This window comes from Acomys russatus, chromosome 10 (genome assembly GCF_903995435.1).
Source record: "Acomys russatus chromosome 10, mAcoRus1.1, whole genome shotgun sequence".
NCBI classification, from domain to species: Eukaryota; Metazoa; Chordata; class Mammalia; order Rodentia; family Muridae; genus Acomys; species Acomys russatus.
Window position 1 is genome coordinate 13,320,868 of NC_067146.1, and position 16,568 is coordinate 13,337,435.

General features: G+C 47.3%; 1 protein-coding gene across 1 annotated transcript; it reads right to left on the bottom strand.

The window, feature by feature from the left end:
• Positions 1-7,273: 7,273 nt before the first annotated feature.
• Positions 7,274-16,542, bottom strand: Garin1a (golgi associated RAB2 interactor 1A). The gene is made up of 5 exons (XM_051151560.1): positions 16,140-16,542; positions 13,443-13,666; positions 11,309-11,558; positions 9,742-9,860; positions 7,274-7,573 (listed from the first exon to the last, which is right to left on the bottom strand). Exons 1-5 carry the CDS (start codon positions 16,290-16,292, stop codon positions 7,384-7,386), a joined length of 936 nt encoding a protein of 311 aa, XP_051007517.1. The 5' UTR covers positions 16,293-16,542; the 3' UTR covers positions 7,274-7,383.
• Positions 16,543-16,568: the final 26 nt, after the last annotated feature.

The following is a 16,568-nucleotide window of genomic DNA, read 5'->3' on the forward strand; positions in this document are numbered from 1 at the left end:
CTGTCATCCCTTTGTGGCTCATCGGAAGTTGGTGCACCGTTAGGTATTCTGGCAACTATTAGCATCCTGGAGTGGTGTTTTGTTTGCGAATAGTTCAAAATTTAATTTCAGTGACTTTTAATAAAAACCACGGCAAGACAAAGAAGTGGATTTATTTATTCTAAGTTAGGTGGGAATCCCAGACAGTGGGTCCAGGAGAGCCCTCCCTGAGACGCTCTCTCGGTTTCTGCATTTGTGGTTGTTTCTATTCAAGTAATCACTCCTCTAAGTTAGTGACCTTAGCCTTAATAATCCTATTTCTATGTTATTGCACTCATTTCTGTGTGTGTAAGTGTGTGTGTGTGTGTGTGTGTGTGTGTGTGTGTGTGTGTGTGTGTATCAAGGTGTGCATGTAGAGGTCAGAGGACAGCTTGCCATTGTTACTTCTATAGTTCTCTCTTTCCACCATGTGAGTCCCAGGGATTAAACTCAGGCTGTCAAGCACTGAGCCAGCCGTCTCTCCAGCCCTTAAACATTCATATTAAATGGTGAAAGCTTACCACTCAATGCTGTTGTTTCTGTCTTGGAAAACCTTGGTTTTGGATTTCTCCAGCCTGGCCCCTTGTGGTTTGTTTCTGTAAGTCAATGGCCTAAGGTTCTGAGCAGTCTCCTGTGAACCTTGGTTGGTGGAAGGCATGGATGAAAACTGCTCCTTTCTCTGCACTCAGTGCTCCCTGCTGCTCTGCCTGCCTTCTCTCATTAGCACCAGGGAAGTCTTCATTAACCCTCTGCTATTTTTCTAGAGATTTCCAAAAAAGACCGTGAAACTTTAACTTCTGTCACTGAGTTAAAGTGCGCTTGTCTTGATGTTATTTCTTCAGGGCATTTCCTCTTCTCTGAATTCTACCTCAGAACCTGAGGAGAGGCATCCTTGTTTTGTTCTGGAGACTGTTTGTACAAAATGCCACGTACTGGAGGCTGTTAATCGACTCTAGATGACAATGTTTTGCTACTTTTCTCTGTCAAATGCCATGTTTATTGGCCTTTACATGCTCTACTAATCCCATGTGTGATGTTATTTTCATCTAAGGAATAGTTTCTGGGAAATCGATTTCTAGGAGAAAGCCAGGAGGACAGTGCTGGGGACAGCCAGGGCTGGTAATGGCAGAAATGCATTTGCCTAAGCATCTTTAATTGGGTTTCTGGTAGGATCCAGGCACCAGGGGATATATAAGTGAATTAGCCACATATGGCTGCCATATGGCTGTCTGCTGCACAGCATCTCTTGCCTGGGAAGTTAGATGTCACAGGGTATAGGCACAGGAAGGGACAGGCCAACCTAAGCTACAGTGGGTGTGTTGGAAGGTGGCTAGGGTCGCTCAACACTAAAGGGAGGTTAAGGAAACTAAGTGGAGAAAACGAGAAACAATAAACTGAGAAGATGGATGTGAGGATGTAATATTGAGGAAGATAATTGCCAATCCTGACTTATGATATAAAATTCAGAAAGGGAGCTTGGAGGTAGCCAAGTCCCCATCATGGACCTGTAGGCTAAGGAAAGAGAGTGGTTACTATAGCAGGGCATGGGTAAAAATATCCTAGAGCAACCTTGTTTTTTGTTTGTTTGTTTTTCTTTTTATGAGACAGGGTTTCTCTTGTAGTCCGGGCTGTCCTAGACTCAGTTTGTAGACCAGGCTGGCCTCGAACACACAGAGATCTGCCTGCCTCTGCCTCCCGAGTGGTGGGATTAAAGGCGTGCGCCACCACGCCCAGCTGGCCTAGAGTGATCTTCTATGAGCATGGGGAAAGGCTTTCCACTACCTGCGTGGTCTCGACTTGGCCTGACTGCTGGTCAAACTACACGGAAATAGAGGCGGCGAGCCTTCCCGAGTGGTGACACAGAGCTGCCAGGGACCAAGTAGAAAGTTCTCAAATCTAGACCTTCCATCTGTGGGAAATAGTTTTAATCCTCACCTTCCTTCCCTTCCTCACACACTTGCCTCTCACTCGCGGATCTTGGCACCTCTGGTTAAGTCTTTACTCATTGTTTGCAGTATTTTACAAATAGTTGCAAATGGAGCACATCCATGAGTTATATTTCCTTTTTCTACCTCCCCCCCCCCTCCTTATAGTTTTTCATTTGCTTGTTTTTAATCCTGATTTTTGACATGCCCCTCAGCTTCACTGTAGGTAGAAAGTGCCTCAACCCGTCAGTCAGAAGCCCTCTGCTGGAGAACCAAAACCCCCTGTTCAGATGTAGCCAATGGTCTGCTGATTCCCCACGTGGGGGCGGAGGACCCTGTTCATGTAGCCAATGGTCTGCTCCACGTGGGGGGCGGGGACCCTGTTCAAATGTAGCCAGCTGATTCTCCACGTTGCGGGGGCGGGGAGGGGGGGCGACTGCTGCTGAACCTCTGACATGCACTCTGGTGCCCGTGTTTTGGTCACTGCCCCTAGGCAAGATGCCTTTGCAGACATACAGAGGAAGGGATGCAGGCTATCCTGATGAGATCTAATAGGCTCTCGCCAGACAGTTGGGTGGAAGAAACGCCCCCCCCCCCCAAATCGAAAGCCTATGGGTGGCTGTGTTATGTTGGCTGTCCTGGACTCGCTTTGTAGACCAGGATGGCCTCAAACTCAGAGCAATCCTCCTGCCTCTGCCTCCCGAGTGCTGGGATTAAAAGGCGTGCGCCACCACGCCTGGCATGGCACCTGTTCTTAGAGTACATTGTTCAGCTCAGGAGACAGACCTGGAAAAGATAACTACAATATGGTTAAGAGTGCTACAACCCAATGTGTGTGTGGACCACACTAGTCACAGAAAATTCCATCAGTCAGGACCAGTACTTGGGAGGTATAGCAAAAGCAAGGGGGTATACTGGATGGAGTGAACATGTATGACGTGCCTTAGCAATATTTAAAAACAATGCATATTTAGGAAACCACAAGGATCCTAACATGATGGATATATAGGAATCCAGGGGAACTGTACAAATTGAGAGCCTGAGGGTATCAGTGGTGTTCCAGGCATCTCATGGCAAAGAGTTTGGTTTTATGAAGGAAGCTCTGGCAGGCCTATAGATAGTGCTTCAAAAAGGTTGCTCTTTTGAAGTGTGGAAGAAGAATGGACTTTGGAAAAGAGCACAGGTTCGTCCAAAGGGTGGGATGTGGCCAGGCACGTGGCACATGCCTGTAATTCCAGAACCTGGGAACAGAAGCAGTCTGAAGCCAGATCTGTCTATATAGCAAGTTGCAAGGCAACCTGAGCTACAGAGAGAGACCCTGCCAACACCAAACACACATACAAATGTTGGAAGCTGTGGAATCAGACAGACTGCATTAAAACACTGGCTACTTGCTCCTTATGTGACCTCATATAATCTCTCTGTGCCTTCGTCATTCACAACATGTGCTGATGTGTCTGGTTGTGGTGTGGCCTGCGTGAGAGAACTTTGTACAGATAGTGAGTAGCCAATGATGCCAGCTGGTAATGTTATGGTGGTAGAAGAGCTTGACCAACGGGGTGCTACAACAGTCCAAGTGAGAACTGACAGCAATGTAAACCCCCGCAATCGTGGGCTTGGAAGCTGTGGAAGAAGTGGGCATGGAAGCTGGGCCTGGTGGCTCATGCTTCTACTCCTAGCACTTGGGAAGGGAAGACAGGAGGGTTGCTGCAAGCTCAAGAATAGCCTGGGACAGAGTGAGACCTTGTTTTTTAAAAATGGAGTGAAGATAGGCATTCCTTAAGTGTGTGTAAACACAGGGGACATATGATGTATTCCCACAAGGTTGCTTTTAAAAGTTAAATATGTATTATATGTTAACAATGATACTGGAGCAGGCTTACTTTGGGAAGTATGGTCACCTTTCATATTAGTCTCACCTGGGTCCAGCATCAAGACGTCCTTCTCCAGCGCTGACAACGCCCAGCTTATTTGATGGCAAGTATGTCTGCCCTAGTTTACTTTCTATTGCTGTGACAAACACCATGACGAAAAGGCAACTTGGAAAGAACATAGTTTATTTCAGCTTACATTTTATGGTCTATCACCAAGCAAAGCCAAATCAGGAACTGACACAGAGGCCATGGAGAAATTCTGCTTACTGGCTTACTCAGCCTGCTTTCTTTCTTTTGGTTTTTCAAAACAGGGTTTCTCTGTGCAGCCTTGGCTGTCTTGGACTCTCTTTGTAGACCAGGCTGGCCTCGAACTCACAGCTCTCTGCCTGCCTTTGCCTCCCGAGTTTAGCCTGCTTTCTTATACAACCTGCAACACCCATAGTGGGCTGGGCCCTCCCACATTAATCATTAATCAATAAAACGCCCTACAGAAATTTTTAAAAATCTAATATAAGCCAATGTGATGGAGGCATTTTTCTTGTTTGTGATTCCATTGTCTCAGATGAGTCTAGCTTGTGTCACGTGACCATGAAACTAACCAGCACAAGGCCTAAAGGAAAGCTGGTTTGCTTGTATTCGTTATGGAGGCAGGAAGAGAGCCACAAGCATCAGACTCCCTCTCAGCATCTTGTACAACTCAACCTTGCCATGATTTAGTCCTCAGGTCAACCAAGCCTGCTGGGAATGGGTCAACTGTGTTCTTCCTCCTGGAGCCAAACACACATGATGTAAGATACAAGAAGGCAGGTCTTCCAACCTTTACTTGGGGACTGAGTGGTGCAAATGTTCTGTAAACAGTTAATGACCTTCCTTTGTCTTTAAAATAGAGTTCAGTAGGCTGCCCTCAAGCTTTCTCCAAAGACAGGAAACTTGTTCTTTCATTTTCTCTCTGATGAGCTCAACTTCACACAGCAAACAGAGCAACAGACAGAGGAGTCATAAACACCTATTGGATATTACTGTGGTATTTTCTGAGTAAATATCCTAACTGCCTAGAAGGCGGGAGCAGCTTTGTTTTTTTGTTTTGTTTTTTCCGAGACAGAGTTTCTCTGTGTAGCCTTGGCTGTCCTGGACTCCCTTTGTAGACCAGACCAGGCTGGCCTCGAACTCAGAGATCCACCTGCCTCTGCCTCCTGAGTGCTGGGATCAAAGGTGTGCGCCACCACTGCCCGGCAGAAGCAGCTTTGATTATTCCCTGTACTATTAGGGAATATTTGTTCAAAAACCTGCAAAGATAAGATCTCCCTCCCTATGTGCTTTCACTATGTGCTAGAGGGGGAACAGTCAAGGCAATCTGTTGTGGTTAATTTACATGTATGGCCTACACCAACAGAGCCAACAAATCTAGGACCACGGGGGCTTGTGGAGACCAATGCACCAACCAAGGACCATGCATGGAAACGACCCAGGCCCCAGGCTCAGATGTAGCCAGTAGGTAGCTCAGTCTCCATGTAGGTCACCTAGTAAGGGGACCAGGGGCTGTTTCCTACATGAACTCTGTTGCCTCCATTTTAATCGTTTTTCTTGGGTGAGGCGGTCTTGCCAGGCCACAGAGGAAGAGGATGCAGGCAGTCCTGAGGAGACTTACTAGTTTGGGAAGTTAGTAGGAAGGAAGGCTCCCCCTTTCTGAGGACTAGGGGATGGGAGTAGGGGAAGAGGGAGGGTGAGACCAGTAGAAGATGAGGGAAGAGGCTACGATCAGGATGTAAAGTGAATAAATTAATAACATTTTTAATTACATAAAGACATAAAAACTAAACACAAAACAAAAACAACAAAAAAAAGAAGTATGGTCTAAAAAATGTTTATTATGAGGCTAATTATTGTTATGGAGAGATTTTCTAACCCACTAGCAATCAATGAAAACACAGACACCTGTTGTATTTAAGAATAAGCTTTTACCTGGGCCGAGGCAGATGGTACCTCCTAAGTTATCCTCCAATAACTCCCAGTCTCCATCTCTGCTTCTAATAATTTCTGTTTGGGCTACCTCCCATCCATAATCCCAAAATACTTGCTAGTGTTGTCCATATCTTTCCATGAGGAACCTCAGAGTCTCTTCTCTGGGCCACGTGGGCTCTATTCCTAGTCCAGGGCGGATCTCCTTCTTCTTCCTCCTTCCGGGCTCCCCTTTTCCCAACACCCTCTCTCCCAAAGCCCGAGGAACCTTCACTCCGCCCCTTCCTTCTACCTTGCCCAGGTATATTTATTCAGCCAATCAGGGAGGCTCAGGGCAGTGACAAGATCCTGCCAGCACTTAGCGTCAGAAAACACCGGAACAATCTCCAACAGTGGGAGTCAGAACTTCTGTCATGGGGAGTCGCCACACCTTTACCAGAAGCCACATCTCCGTTAGTAATTGGCTGCTCACGGCCAAGGATGTGCTTTTCCCCTAACACAGGGATTTAAGAGCTGAACCCTCAGCCGGGCGTGGTGGCGCACGCCTTTAATCCCAGCACTTGGGAGGCAGAGGCAGGCGGATCTTGTGAGTTCGAGGCCAGCCTGGTCTACAAAGGGAGTCCAGCCAAGGCTTCACAGAGAAACTCTGTCTTGAAAAAAGAAACAAAAAAGAGATGAACCCTGGATTTCTTACTTGAGAGGGTGAGGTTATCTCCTAGCTGGTTGGGGTCATTCTCAGGAGGCCTTTATGCCAGTGTCCTGCCTGTTTCCCACCATCCCTTTGACAAAAGCAGTTAGATCTATCCCTAGGGACCCTTTCCTTGGCACTGGACATCTGGGCTTGGCTTAGATGCTTCAGGCTTTCAACAGGGCAGTTGGTAGCTTCTGCTAGACTTGAGAGGAAAACCAATTGCACACTGTCTGATTAAAGCAAGGTAGCATTACTTAGAAGTGCACAAGGGACTGGCCAGGCGACTGCCTCCCCCTAAGTTGGGGTGTCGGAGAGTAGACCCTCACTGGCTTTTGAGGTCCTTTTTATGGGAGATGGATTAGGGTTAACAGAAAACAGCTGTTGAGAGCATTGGCCTGGACAGAAGAGCTGGGGACTCAGGGCTCAAGGCTGCCTGTGAGGCAGGTGAACCTGGAAGGGAGTCATCACAGGTGCTCAGGAGTTTAGCTAGGCAAAGGGGTGAGGGGTTTACAAGTTCAGCATAGGTTGAAAAACGTGGCTTGCAGGATGCAATAGGTTTAGGAGGCAGAAGCTTATCCTGGTAAGGTTTGGAAACCTGGTAAAAGCGTATAACCACCTGGCTCCTTAACCACGATGTGACTCCCGTTTCGGTTTCACAGTGCTTCCCTCTTTATTTTTTCTGAGGAGTCAGCTGTGACTTCCAGCCAGTCCTCCCCCGGCAGCCCAGCACCTCCCCGGAACACAACCTGCCACAACGAGGACTCCCTTGGAGGTTTATTGGTGGAAATAGAGGAGCAACTTGGCATAAGCACCGTCTCATTTCTCCCACGGTTACTTGGCTCACTGTAGGAAGAGCACTATAGGAGGTGGAGCAAATGCATAGAAGACAGGCCTGACACCCGGGTCCGGCTATGTGTTAGGGTCCCAGAAAGTTCTCTCCTAGAGAGCTGGCTACAGGAGCCTGCAGAAAGATCTCACTTGAGTTGTCTTGCTCCCAGAGGCTGTGGGTTAAAGTGGCTCTCATGGGCATATTAACTGAAGATACCACCAGCGAGGAAGTCTTGCAGCTGCTGGACTTGTCTATATCGGTGGCAGAACCGGAGTGTCTGTGGGAGTCCAGAGGTGCCCAGACCATAGAAAGCAACAGAGAAGAAGGAAGGAATCGTTAAAATCCACTTAAGGGCTGGAACAATGGCTCAGTGTTAAGCGTACTTGCTACTCTTCCAGAGGGCCTGGCTTGGGCATTAAACTGTCTGTGACTCCAGTTCTAGGGGATCTGATGCCCTCTTCTGGTCCCCACAGGCACTATGGGCAAAATGGCCATACACATTAAAAAAAAAAGAAAGAAAGAAAAATCCTGCTTAAATAAACTATTTTTTAAATGCTGGAGCAGTTACGTGGTTAAGAGCTGTATTTCTCTGCTGGAGGACTGAGTTCCAGGCCAGCCAGAGTTACACAGTGAGACTTTGTCTCAGAAAAAAACAAAAAACAAAACAAAACAAAACAGTCAGAGCATGGTGGTGCATGCTCTTAATCCCAGCACCAAAGAGGCAGAGGCAGGTGGATCTTTGTGAGTTCAAAGCCAACTTAGTCTACATTGTGAGTTCCAAGAGCTAAATAGTAAGACACTGTTTCAAAAACAAAACAGAACCAAACAACTGAAGAAACAATAACAACAACAACAACAAAAAATCCAAAGCAAACAGGAGCCAATTTGGCAGTCTGTTAACACACTCCTGTAATCTCGTACTTGAAAAGCAGAGGGATCGATAGTTCAAGGTCATCTCCTTTCTCAAACAACAACAACAACACCCCAAACAACAACAAAACAACACAGGAAAGCTCCTAAAAGGAAAAATCAACTTAAGGAAATGGAAAGAGAAGATGATGACTTTGTCTCCCACTAGGGAAAAAACTGACTATTTTTATTATTTTTATGTGTATGGGTGTGCTGTTTTAATGCATATCTGTTCACCACTTGTGCGCCTGGTGCCTGAGGAGGCCAGAGAGCCTGTTGGATTCCCTGAAACTAGAGCTACTGGCAGTTGTGTGCTGTCATGTGAGTATGGGAATTGAGCCTGAACCCTCTGGATGTGCTTTTTGAGGCTGAGGCAGGAGGCAGGAGGATTACTGCAAGCTCAAGTCTATTCAGAGCTATAGAATGAAATCTTGAGTCAAACAAAGCAAAACAAACAAGCAAACAGCAAAACAAAGGGGGCAAAACTGGGGACGTAGCTCTACAGATAGAGCAGTGTCTGACCAACGTGCTCGAAGCCCTGGGTTCCAGGCTGGCACTTGGGAGGTGGAGGCAGGAGGATCAGGAGTTAGAAGGTAGCCAACTCTTGGAGGAGGGGAGGGGACGGGAGGAAAAGGAAGAGGTGAGGAGAGAAAGAGGAAGGGATATGAGAAGGAAGAAAGGGAGGAGAGAAGGGAAGAGGAGGAGAGGAGAGGAGAGAGGAGGGGAGGGAAGGAGAGGAGAGAGGAGGAGAAGGGAGGAGGAGAGGGGAGAGGGGAGGAGGGGAAGAGAGGAGAGGAGAGGAGGGGAGGGGAGAGGAGAGGAGGAGAGGAGAGAAGGTGCTGGTTGAAGGTATCAAGAAGATATGATTAGGCATCAGACATTTTAACTTCAAAAATGAGGCTGTTTTTACAATCTGAAAGGACCAACTTTTCTATTCTAAAAGGGGGTGCCTTGTGCTATAGGGACTGTCCAGAAAGACAGATTTTATAGTGGGACATACACACCCCCCAAAACAAAACAACAACTCTTCCCACTGGAAAATAATCACAAAGATTCAAAAAATCGAATTTCATGTGGAGGATAGCCTGCAGCTTATACTTGCCCTGCCAAGGGTTCAGCCTCTGACTGCTTGTTAGGGGAATTAGTTGAAACTTGGAGCTAGGTGGAGTCTTTGGACAATGTTCATTTTACACAAGAGGTAGGGAAGGCTAAGCAGAGCCTCATCCCGGAGACCTCTGTGAGTTGGGATCCTGTAGTCAGTAGCTAACGGATTCATTAGCTCACATTTCTTGGGATTAATTTACTCATTTCCCATTCCTTTTACTGCCTATCTACCATATGAAAACAACGAAGTGGACATTTGCATGCTGAGAGCCACAGAACCTGTTTTCGAGCATAAGCTTGAAGCCAAGTTTAGGGGACAAAGGCATGAGGCTAACTATCTAGAATAAAGAGATATAGACTGATAGAGCCATAGGACCTGTGCATTTAGGCTAAGGCGGCAACAGATACTGGAACTGACAACACAGGATTCACCTGTCTCCTGAGGGCTGGTTTCTTTTTGAGAGTCCTAAGAGACTGCCACTGGTCTGCTCAGCTGCCTGCAACATCGCCGTCTCGCTGGCCTGGGAGGAGGTCGGCAGGCTGCTTTCAGGCTGTGTAGAGAAATGCACATCAGGAGGCCCTGCTGCCAGCTGAGCATCTGTGCTGTCACCAGCAGGTACTTGAAGGATTCTGTGGGACTGACTTCAGTTTTGCACAACAGCACCTAAGGACTTGTTCTATAAGCATTAAGTCACAAAGTTGTTGGGCCAGTAATGGGAGCACCTTTGATGTGCTGTGGAGGCCATGTTGTCCAGAGGGCAAGATATGGACCCTAGAGCCCCTGATCTCCAAAACCAGAGATTACCAGAACACCAAACCCCTGTTTCTTAATGGAGGTAGGAAAAGAGTTCAGTTTTAAGATCTCCAATTTGGAGCACTCTCTATCAGGCTTTCCACCTGTGCTTCTGCCCTAGGAAGGTCCGAGAAAACCTCATGGCCCACAGGAGCTCAGTGTAGTGGTGTGTGCTTGCAATCCCACCACGTGGGAGGCTAAGGCAGGAGGAGAGATGAAAGTGTGAGGGCAGCATGCGCTTCATAGTGAATTCCAGCCCATCCTAAGCTACCAAGGGAGATCTGTTCCTACAACAGCATACGCACACAGTAAACAAATAAACAAACAATAAGGTAATAAATTCAGAGATAGAGCTGGTAAAACATTTGTCTAGCATCAAGCATGCTGAAGGCCTTGCTTCACCCAAAATAAGAGGAGGGGAGCTGAGACAGGGGCATCTCGAGTTTGAGGCTAGCCTGGGCTCTGTAGTGAGAGCCGTCCCATCTTTACAAAAATGCAGAAAGAATAAAAGTCTATAAATGCACATATAGCTATGTCAGAATTTACTGAAAATCTGAGATGTCGCCTTTAACTTCTCATATTAAGAGTCATTCAAACTGGGCGTGGTGGCCCACGCCTTTAATCCCAGCACTTGGGAGGCAGAGGCAGGTGGATTGCTGTGAGTTTGAGGCCAGTCTGGACTACAAAGTGAGTCCAGGACAGCCAGGGCTACACAGAGAAACCCTGTCTCAGAAAAAAAAAAAAAAGACATTTAAATGTGTTCCCACTGTGGTGATGAAGTGATGGTCAATGAGGCGGAGTGTCCGTGATAAAATGTATGTATTTTTAATATCAACAACATTGCATTTAGTAACATACATATTTGTCCCTCAGATCCATGGGGATTGGTTCCCCCCTCCAATATAAAAGTCCACTATATTCAAGCCTCCTTATTTGGAATGGCATAGCTTTTGCACATGCCTCACACAACACAGTACTATGTAATTAGCTGTTCTACCATTTTGTGCAGGGAACAGTGAGAAGGGAGCAGGCGTTTACCTCTGAATATTTCTGATCCAAGGTATTGAGTGGATTCATGGCTGAGGGACCTGCATGTATGAAAGGCCAGGTGTCCATTTGCATATGGAAGCGTACGAGTACATGTGAGTACATGAGTACAGTTTCTGTTATTTTCCTGCAGGCCTTGGAGGGGGCGCCCCCACTTACTGTTGCTTCAGTGGAGGAGTTGGGTATCTTGGGCACCAGGCAGTGAGTGAACTGGATCCTCGGGTCTTTGGTGGTGATAGACAGACCTTTCTGCAAGATTTTCACCAAGCGTATCCAGAACTGGAACACTGCCTGCGGATGTTTCTCGTGGAGCCTCAGGTAGTAGATCTTCTCAGTCACTGTCCTAACCCGAAGGATGCGCTGGGTCCGGTCATAGATCTGGAGCTCCACATACTTTAGGGGGAGAATCCTGGGCAGAAGCAGGACATTTGTGTTTCGGATCCTCCCGCGCAGCTGCCGGGAGGATGCCGGCGGGAGCCAAGAGTGGGAGTAGCTGCTGGGGCTGACTCCCCTCTTATTTATTTGCAGGATTTTTGTTGTTTAGTAAAGACTCCCATGAGGGGGTATGCCTAAATCCCAACACTTGGAAGCTGAGGGCAGGAGTTTAAGTTCAGCCTGGGCTACGTGACTTTGTCTCAAAAGAAATATTAAATAAAAGGGATCTGCCTGCGCCAATTACCACCACTGCTCTTGATGCAGAATATCTCACTTAGTGCTCACAGAACCCTTGCATGGGGGAAAGATAAGTGTTGTTAATTACTCGCTCCAGATCTTGTAATAGAGGTTTGGAAAAGTTCAGGGAGTTGGGGAGGGGGCTCCCGTAGATGAAAGCACTTGTTGTGCAAGCGTGAGAGCCTGAGTTTGAATCACCAGAGGTCGTGTTTTTTGTTTGTTTGGTTGTTGCTTGGCTTTTTAAGAGCCAGGAATTGTCATACAGGCCTGTAACACCAGGAGCTCACCAGCCAGCGAGCCCAGCCAAACCAGTGCTCTTCAGCGAGAGACCATCCCAAGGGACTAAGACAGAATACGGTAGAGCAGGGACATCCAGCACATCCTCTGGCCTTGCACCCTGACACAAACACACACATGCTTGTTTCATACCCAACAAAACACACACACCTATTTATGTTTGTTTGTTTGTTTTCGAGTAGGGTTTCTCCACTACACAGAGCCCTGGTTTTCCTGGACTCTCTTTGTAGACCAGGCTAGCCTTGAACTCCCAGAGATCTGCCTGCCTCTAGCTTCCCAGTGCTGGGATTAAAGGCATATGCCAGAGTGATGCTTTCTGTTTTTCTTTTATTTCCCTTGAACCTCTGTCTCCACCTCCTAAATTCTGGGATTACAAGTTTGTGCCACTGTGCTCAGTTTATTCAGTGTTACACCTAGGGTTTTGTGTGTGCAAGGCATACACTCTTACCAACTGATCTACACCACTAAACCTTTTTTCTTACTTAAAAAAAAAAAGATTGTGTGTGTGTGTGTGTGTGTGTGTGTGTTAACACCACAAGTGTGTAGATATCTTTGGAAGTTAGAAATGTGTATCAGAGTCACAGGTGGTTGTAAGCTGCCTGCTGTGAGTGCTGGAAACTGAACTCAGAACTTCAGGAAGAGCAGAGAGTGCTCAGACCCATTGAGTCATCTCTCCCAACACACCCTGCCACCCTTTTTTGAGATGTGTTGACAATATCTTCTCTTCAATCTCAGTATCTCATTGTCCTATTTGACTTTAATATCTCCATCTTCAGGGTGGCAAGATGGCCCCAAGGGTGAAGGTGCTTGTTCGTTATCAGCCCTAATCACAAGAGTTCAGTCTCTAGAACTCACATAGCAGAAGGAGAGATACAGCTCCCAAAGGTTAGAGACAGAGAAAGATGCTGGGGGAGAAAAGAAAAAAAATTTTATGAGGTCTTATCTTTAAAAAAACAAAACTCCATCTTCTCTTTGAAAATCTCCCGCATCTGCACTGAAAAAAATACCAGAATTCTAGGACAGCCTGGTCTATATATTGAGCTCTGGGAAAGACAGGATTACGTTGGGAGAACCTTGTCTCAAAAAAACAAAAAACAAAACAAACAAACAAACAAACAAACAAACAAAAACCTACTGAGCTGGAGACAGGAACAGTGCTGCACTCTTTGTACAAGTAAAAGTACATCACGCCAGGAGATGGATGGGCTCTGCAGATCTCATGGGGAGCGCTGCCCTTTCTTCCCATCTGAGGTGCACGTGCTCAGTATGCGTATACCTACCAATCATCCCACAGCTCCGGCCCCTCCCTCCAGCCTTTCTTTACCTGCTGAGAGTGATGACAGGGGCACCAGGTGTGCTACAGGTGGAAAATGGACCGTGAGGCCAGGTGACATTGGCCATCAGGAGGACATTGGGGAGTGGCAAGGAGGGCACCGAAGAGGTTACTCCAAGGATCATGGTGGCAGATCTTTCGTAGGCATCCATCCAGGTTCCTTGCTTAGTGACCTGGAAATCAGCCGCAGATCCATGGGTCAGAGATAGAGTGGACTAGGGGAGGGAGGACGCAGATTCCAGACAGGGCTACCTCAGCTTGGTGAGCTAGACCACTTCCTGCTACTGGTCCCTTTTGTTGCTCTCCCTAGACACCCAGACATAAAGTTTGTGAACAGCAACAACCCTGTTGTTGTTTGTACTGCTTTGCGTAGAGAAACACACATCTAACTTTGAAAAAAAAATACACTAGCCACTTGGGAGCCGAGGCAGGAGAATCAGGAGTTCAAGGTCGTTCTTGAGTTCATGTGGAGCTAGAGGGTAGCCTGGGCTACATGAGAATCTGTCTTAAAACAACAAAGAAACAAAAAACCAGAGAGATGTTTAGTAAGGAAAAAAGCTGAGTGGCATTGGAAATTTTACACTTCCTTCCCTGGGTCAGAGAAACCAGCGCAGCTTTCTAACGGCCCGGAAAGGGAAGACAGGATGGACGTTGGACAGGAGAAAGGGAGTATGAAAAGAGCTGTGGAGAAGGAAAGACCAGGAAGCTTCCGTGGAGGGAGGCTGGAGAGCTTCTGTCAGAAAAGAGGGGGCAGCTTGCTGCAGGCCTCAAACATCAGAAGGACTTCTGTTTCTCCAAGTCTCCGGGGGCTGTGGCAGGACAGAGGGCAGTAGATGCCTGTCACTTGGGCACTGCCTCAGCTCAGGGCAGAAGAGCTCCAAAGCTGTGACCGCCAAGGAGCCATAAATAACTTCTCCCAGAGTTCTAGCCCTGTTGACTGTACATCCCATGGGGGAACTGAGGACAAGGGACCCTCCCCCCAAAGGAGGACTGAAATTAATTCCTACCAGCCTGGCCAAGTAACGCTTCAAGAGAAATGAATTCTGATTTTGAGGAGAGAAAAGGGGACATTTCTTAGAGCCCCTGCTCCATGGCATAGAGTCTGTAGTTCTCACAACACAGAGGACCACACCCACTGAAAGTGCTCAACAAATGCTGGGAATTGGTCCCACCTGGGATGGCCGCATGGTGACAGTGATGCAGAAAACAGGGGAGAGAGGAGGAAGTGGAACCAACCGAGGAGTGAATCATTTCACATGAAGGTCCCCGGTCATGTAGGGCCCACTCAGAGCCTCTCAACAGCTTCAGAGTTAGAGCGAGCAGATCAAAGGAAGAGACCAAATCCACTTCTAAGTACCAGACATAAAGAGGGATGTGACTAGAAATCGAAACAGTCTGGATCCCACTTTACTGATCCCTTACCCCAGGCTTGCTAATTCATAACCCAGGAATATAGGCGTCTGCCCCCTCAGCACAGGGAATTGGAGCACTGGGAACTTTGGACACTGTTTTCCCAAACTGGCACCATGGTGGGAAGTGGTCCGTTGCTGTAATAGCCTCAGATTTAACTCTTAGACCCACCTGGAAAGGTTCCCACCATCTCTCTGGCATTTTTCGTTTTCTCTTGGTGGGTTCCTGACATCAGCTCCTCCCTTCTGTCCAGTTTCTCCACCTTAACCTGGGTGCTTTCAAGCCCTGCTGCCTACTCTTAAGCTTTCCAAAGCCTCGGCAGTGCGCGCAGAGAGTGGAGAGGACGTCTGCCATCTGGCAAGCCCTTTTCAACTCCCAAAGTCCAGAGAGGATGCCCTGGGTGTCTGTAATCACGCACTGCTGGCCCATGGTCTCTGATGGAGCTTGCTTAGACAGTTACCACTGATGACAGTTAAACCAAGATCCTTGAGGCTCCTTTCAGGGCTAAAGAGACAGCTCAGCCATTAAGAGTGTTATTGATTTTACAGAGGAACTGAAGCTCAGTTTCCAACACCCATGTTAGGCAGTTAGTAATCACTTATAAATCCAGCTTTCAGGGGGATCTGGTGCCCTCTTCTGGCCTCCCAGGCCAGTACATTCATGTGCACAGAGACACAATTAAAAAAATTTTTTTTCTTTCTTTCTTTTTCTTTTTTCTCTTTCTTTATTTCTTTTTTGTTTGTTTGTTTGTTTTTTAGCCTAAGTAATAGCCCTGGCTGTCCTGGACTCACTTTGTAGACCAGATTGGCCTTGAACTCACAGAATCCCCCGAGTGCTGGGATTAAAGGCATGCGCCACCATCCCTGGCTTTATAAGTAAATCTTTAAAAAAAAAATCCTTTAAAAAATATGCTTAAATTGGGTGTAGTGGCACACACCTTTAATCCCAGCACTCAGGAGGCTGAGGATGGAGAATCTGTGAGTTTGAGGTCAGTCTGCTCTACAGAGCTCTAGACTAGCCAAGGCTACATGTTAAAAAAAAAAAAAAAAAAAAAAAGCTTCCTTTTTGTCCAGGAACTCTAAGTCTTTTCACGTGGTCTTCAGGGATTTCCTTCACACTGTAACAGCCACAAAGGGAAGTGACCTTGGGACCTAGACCCTCAGGTTTGCTCTGGCTTTGTTTGTGCCTCCCCCACCCTTGGGTCCATCTTTAAAGTAACCATCAGAACAGGATGTGGGAGGGAAGGGAAGACCTTTATGCCTAAGGTGCAGGAGGTACCTGGATAAAGGTGCTCTCAAACACCACCGAGTCAGAGAACAAGTTGAATTCTGGAGAATGGATAAGCTGACAAAGGAGACCCTCTTCTACTCCGAGTCCCACTCCAGGGCCTGGGTCCCTGACCGCAGGAGGGAGGCCCCTAATTTTGCTCATTGGTTCTTAAAAAAAAATGGGCTAGGGAACATCTCTGGGGCTCCACACAGACCCAGCCCAGCTCCAAGGTGTTGGTGGGACCACTGCTCCCCCCACCTCCCAGCTCCAACTCCCTGCTTGCTTATGGGTGAGCATGTCCTCCGGGGCTGGAGGGGCCTGTCAGCTCACAATGGCAGGAATGACATCAAGGCATATGACGGCTAACAACAGGAAAGGGGGAAGAGGACAGGAAAGGTGTCCAGGACTGTGGGGTGACTGCAAACCAGCAATAAAATC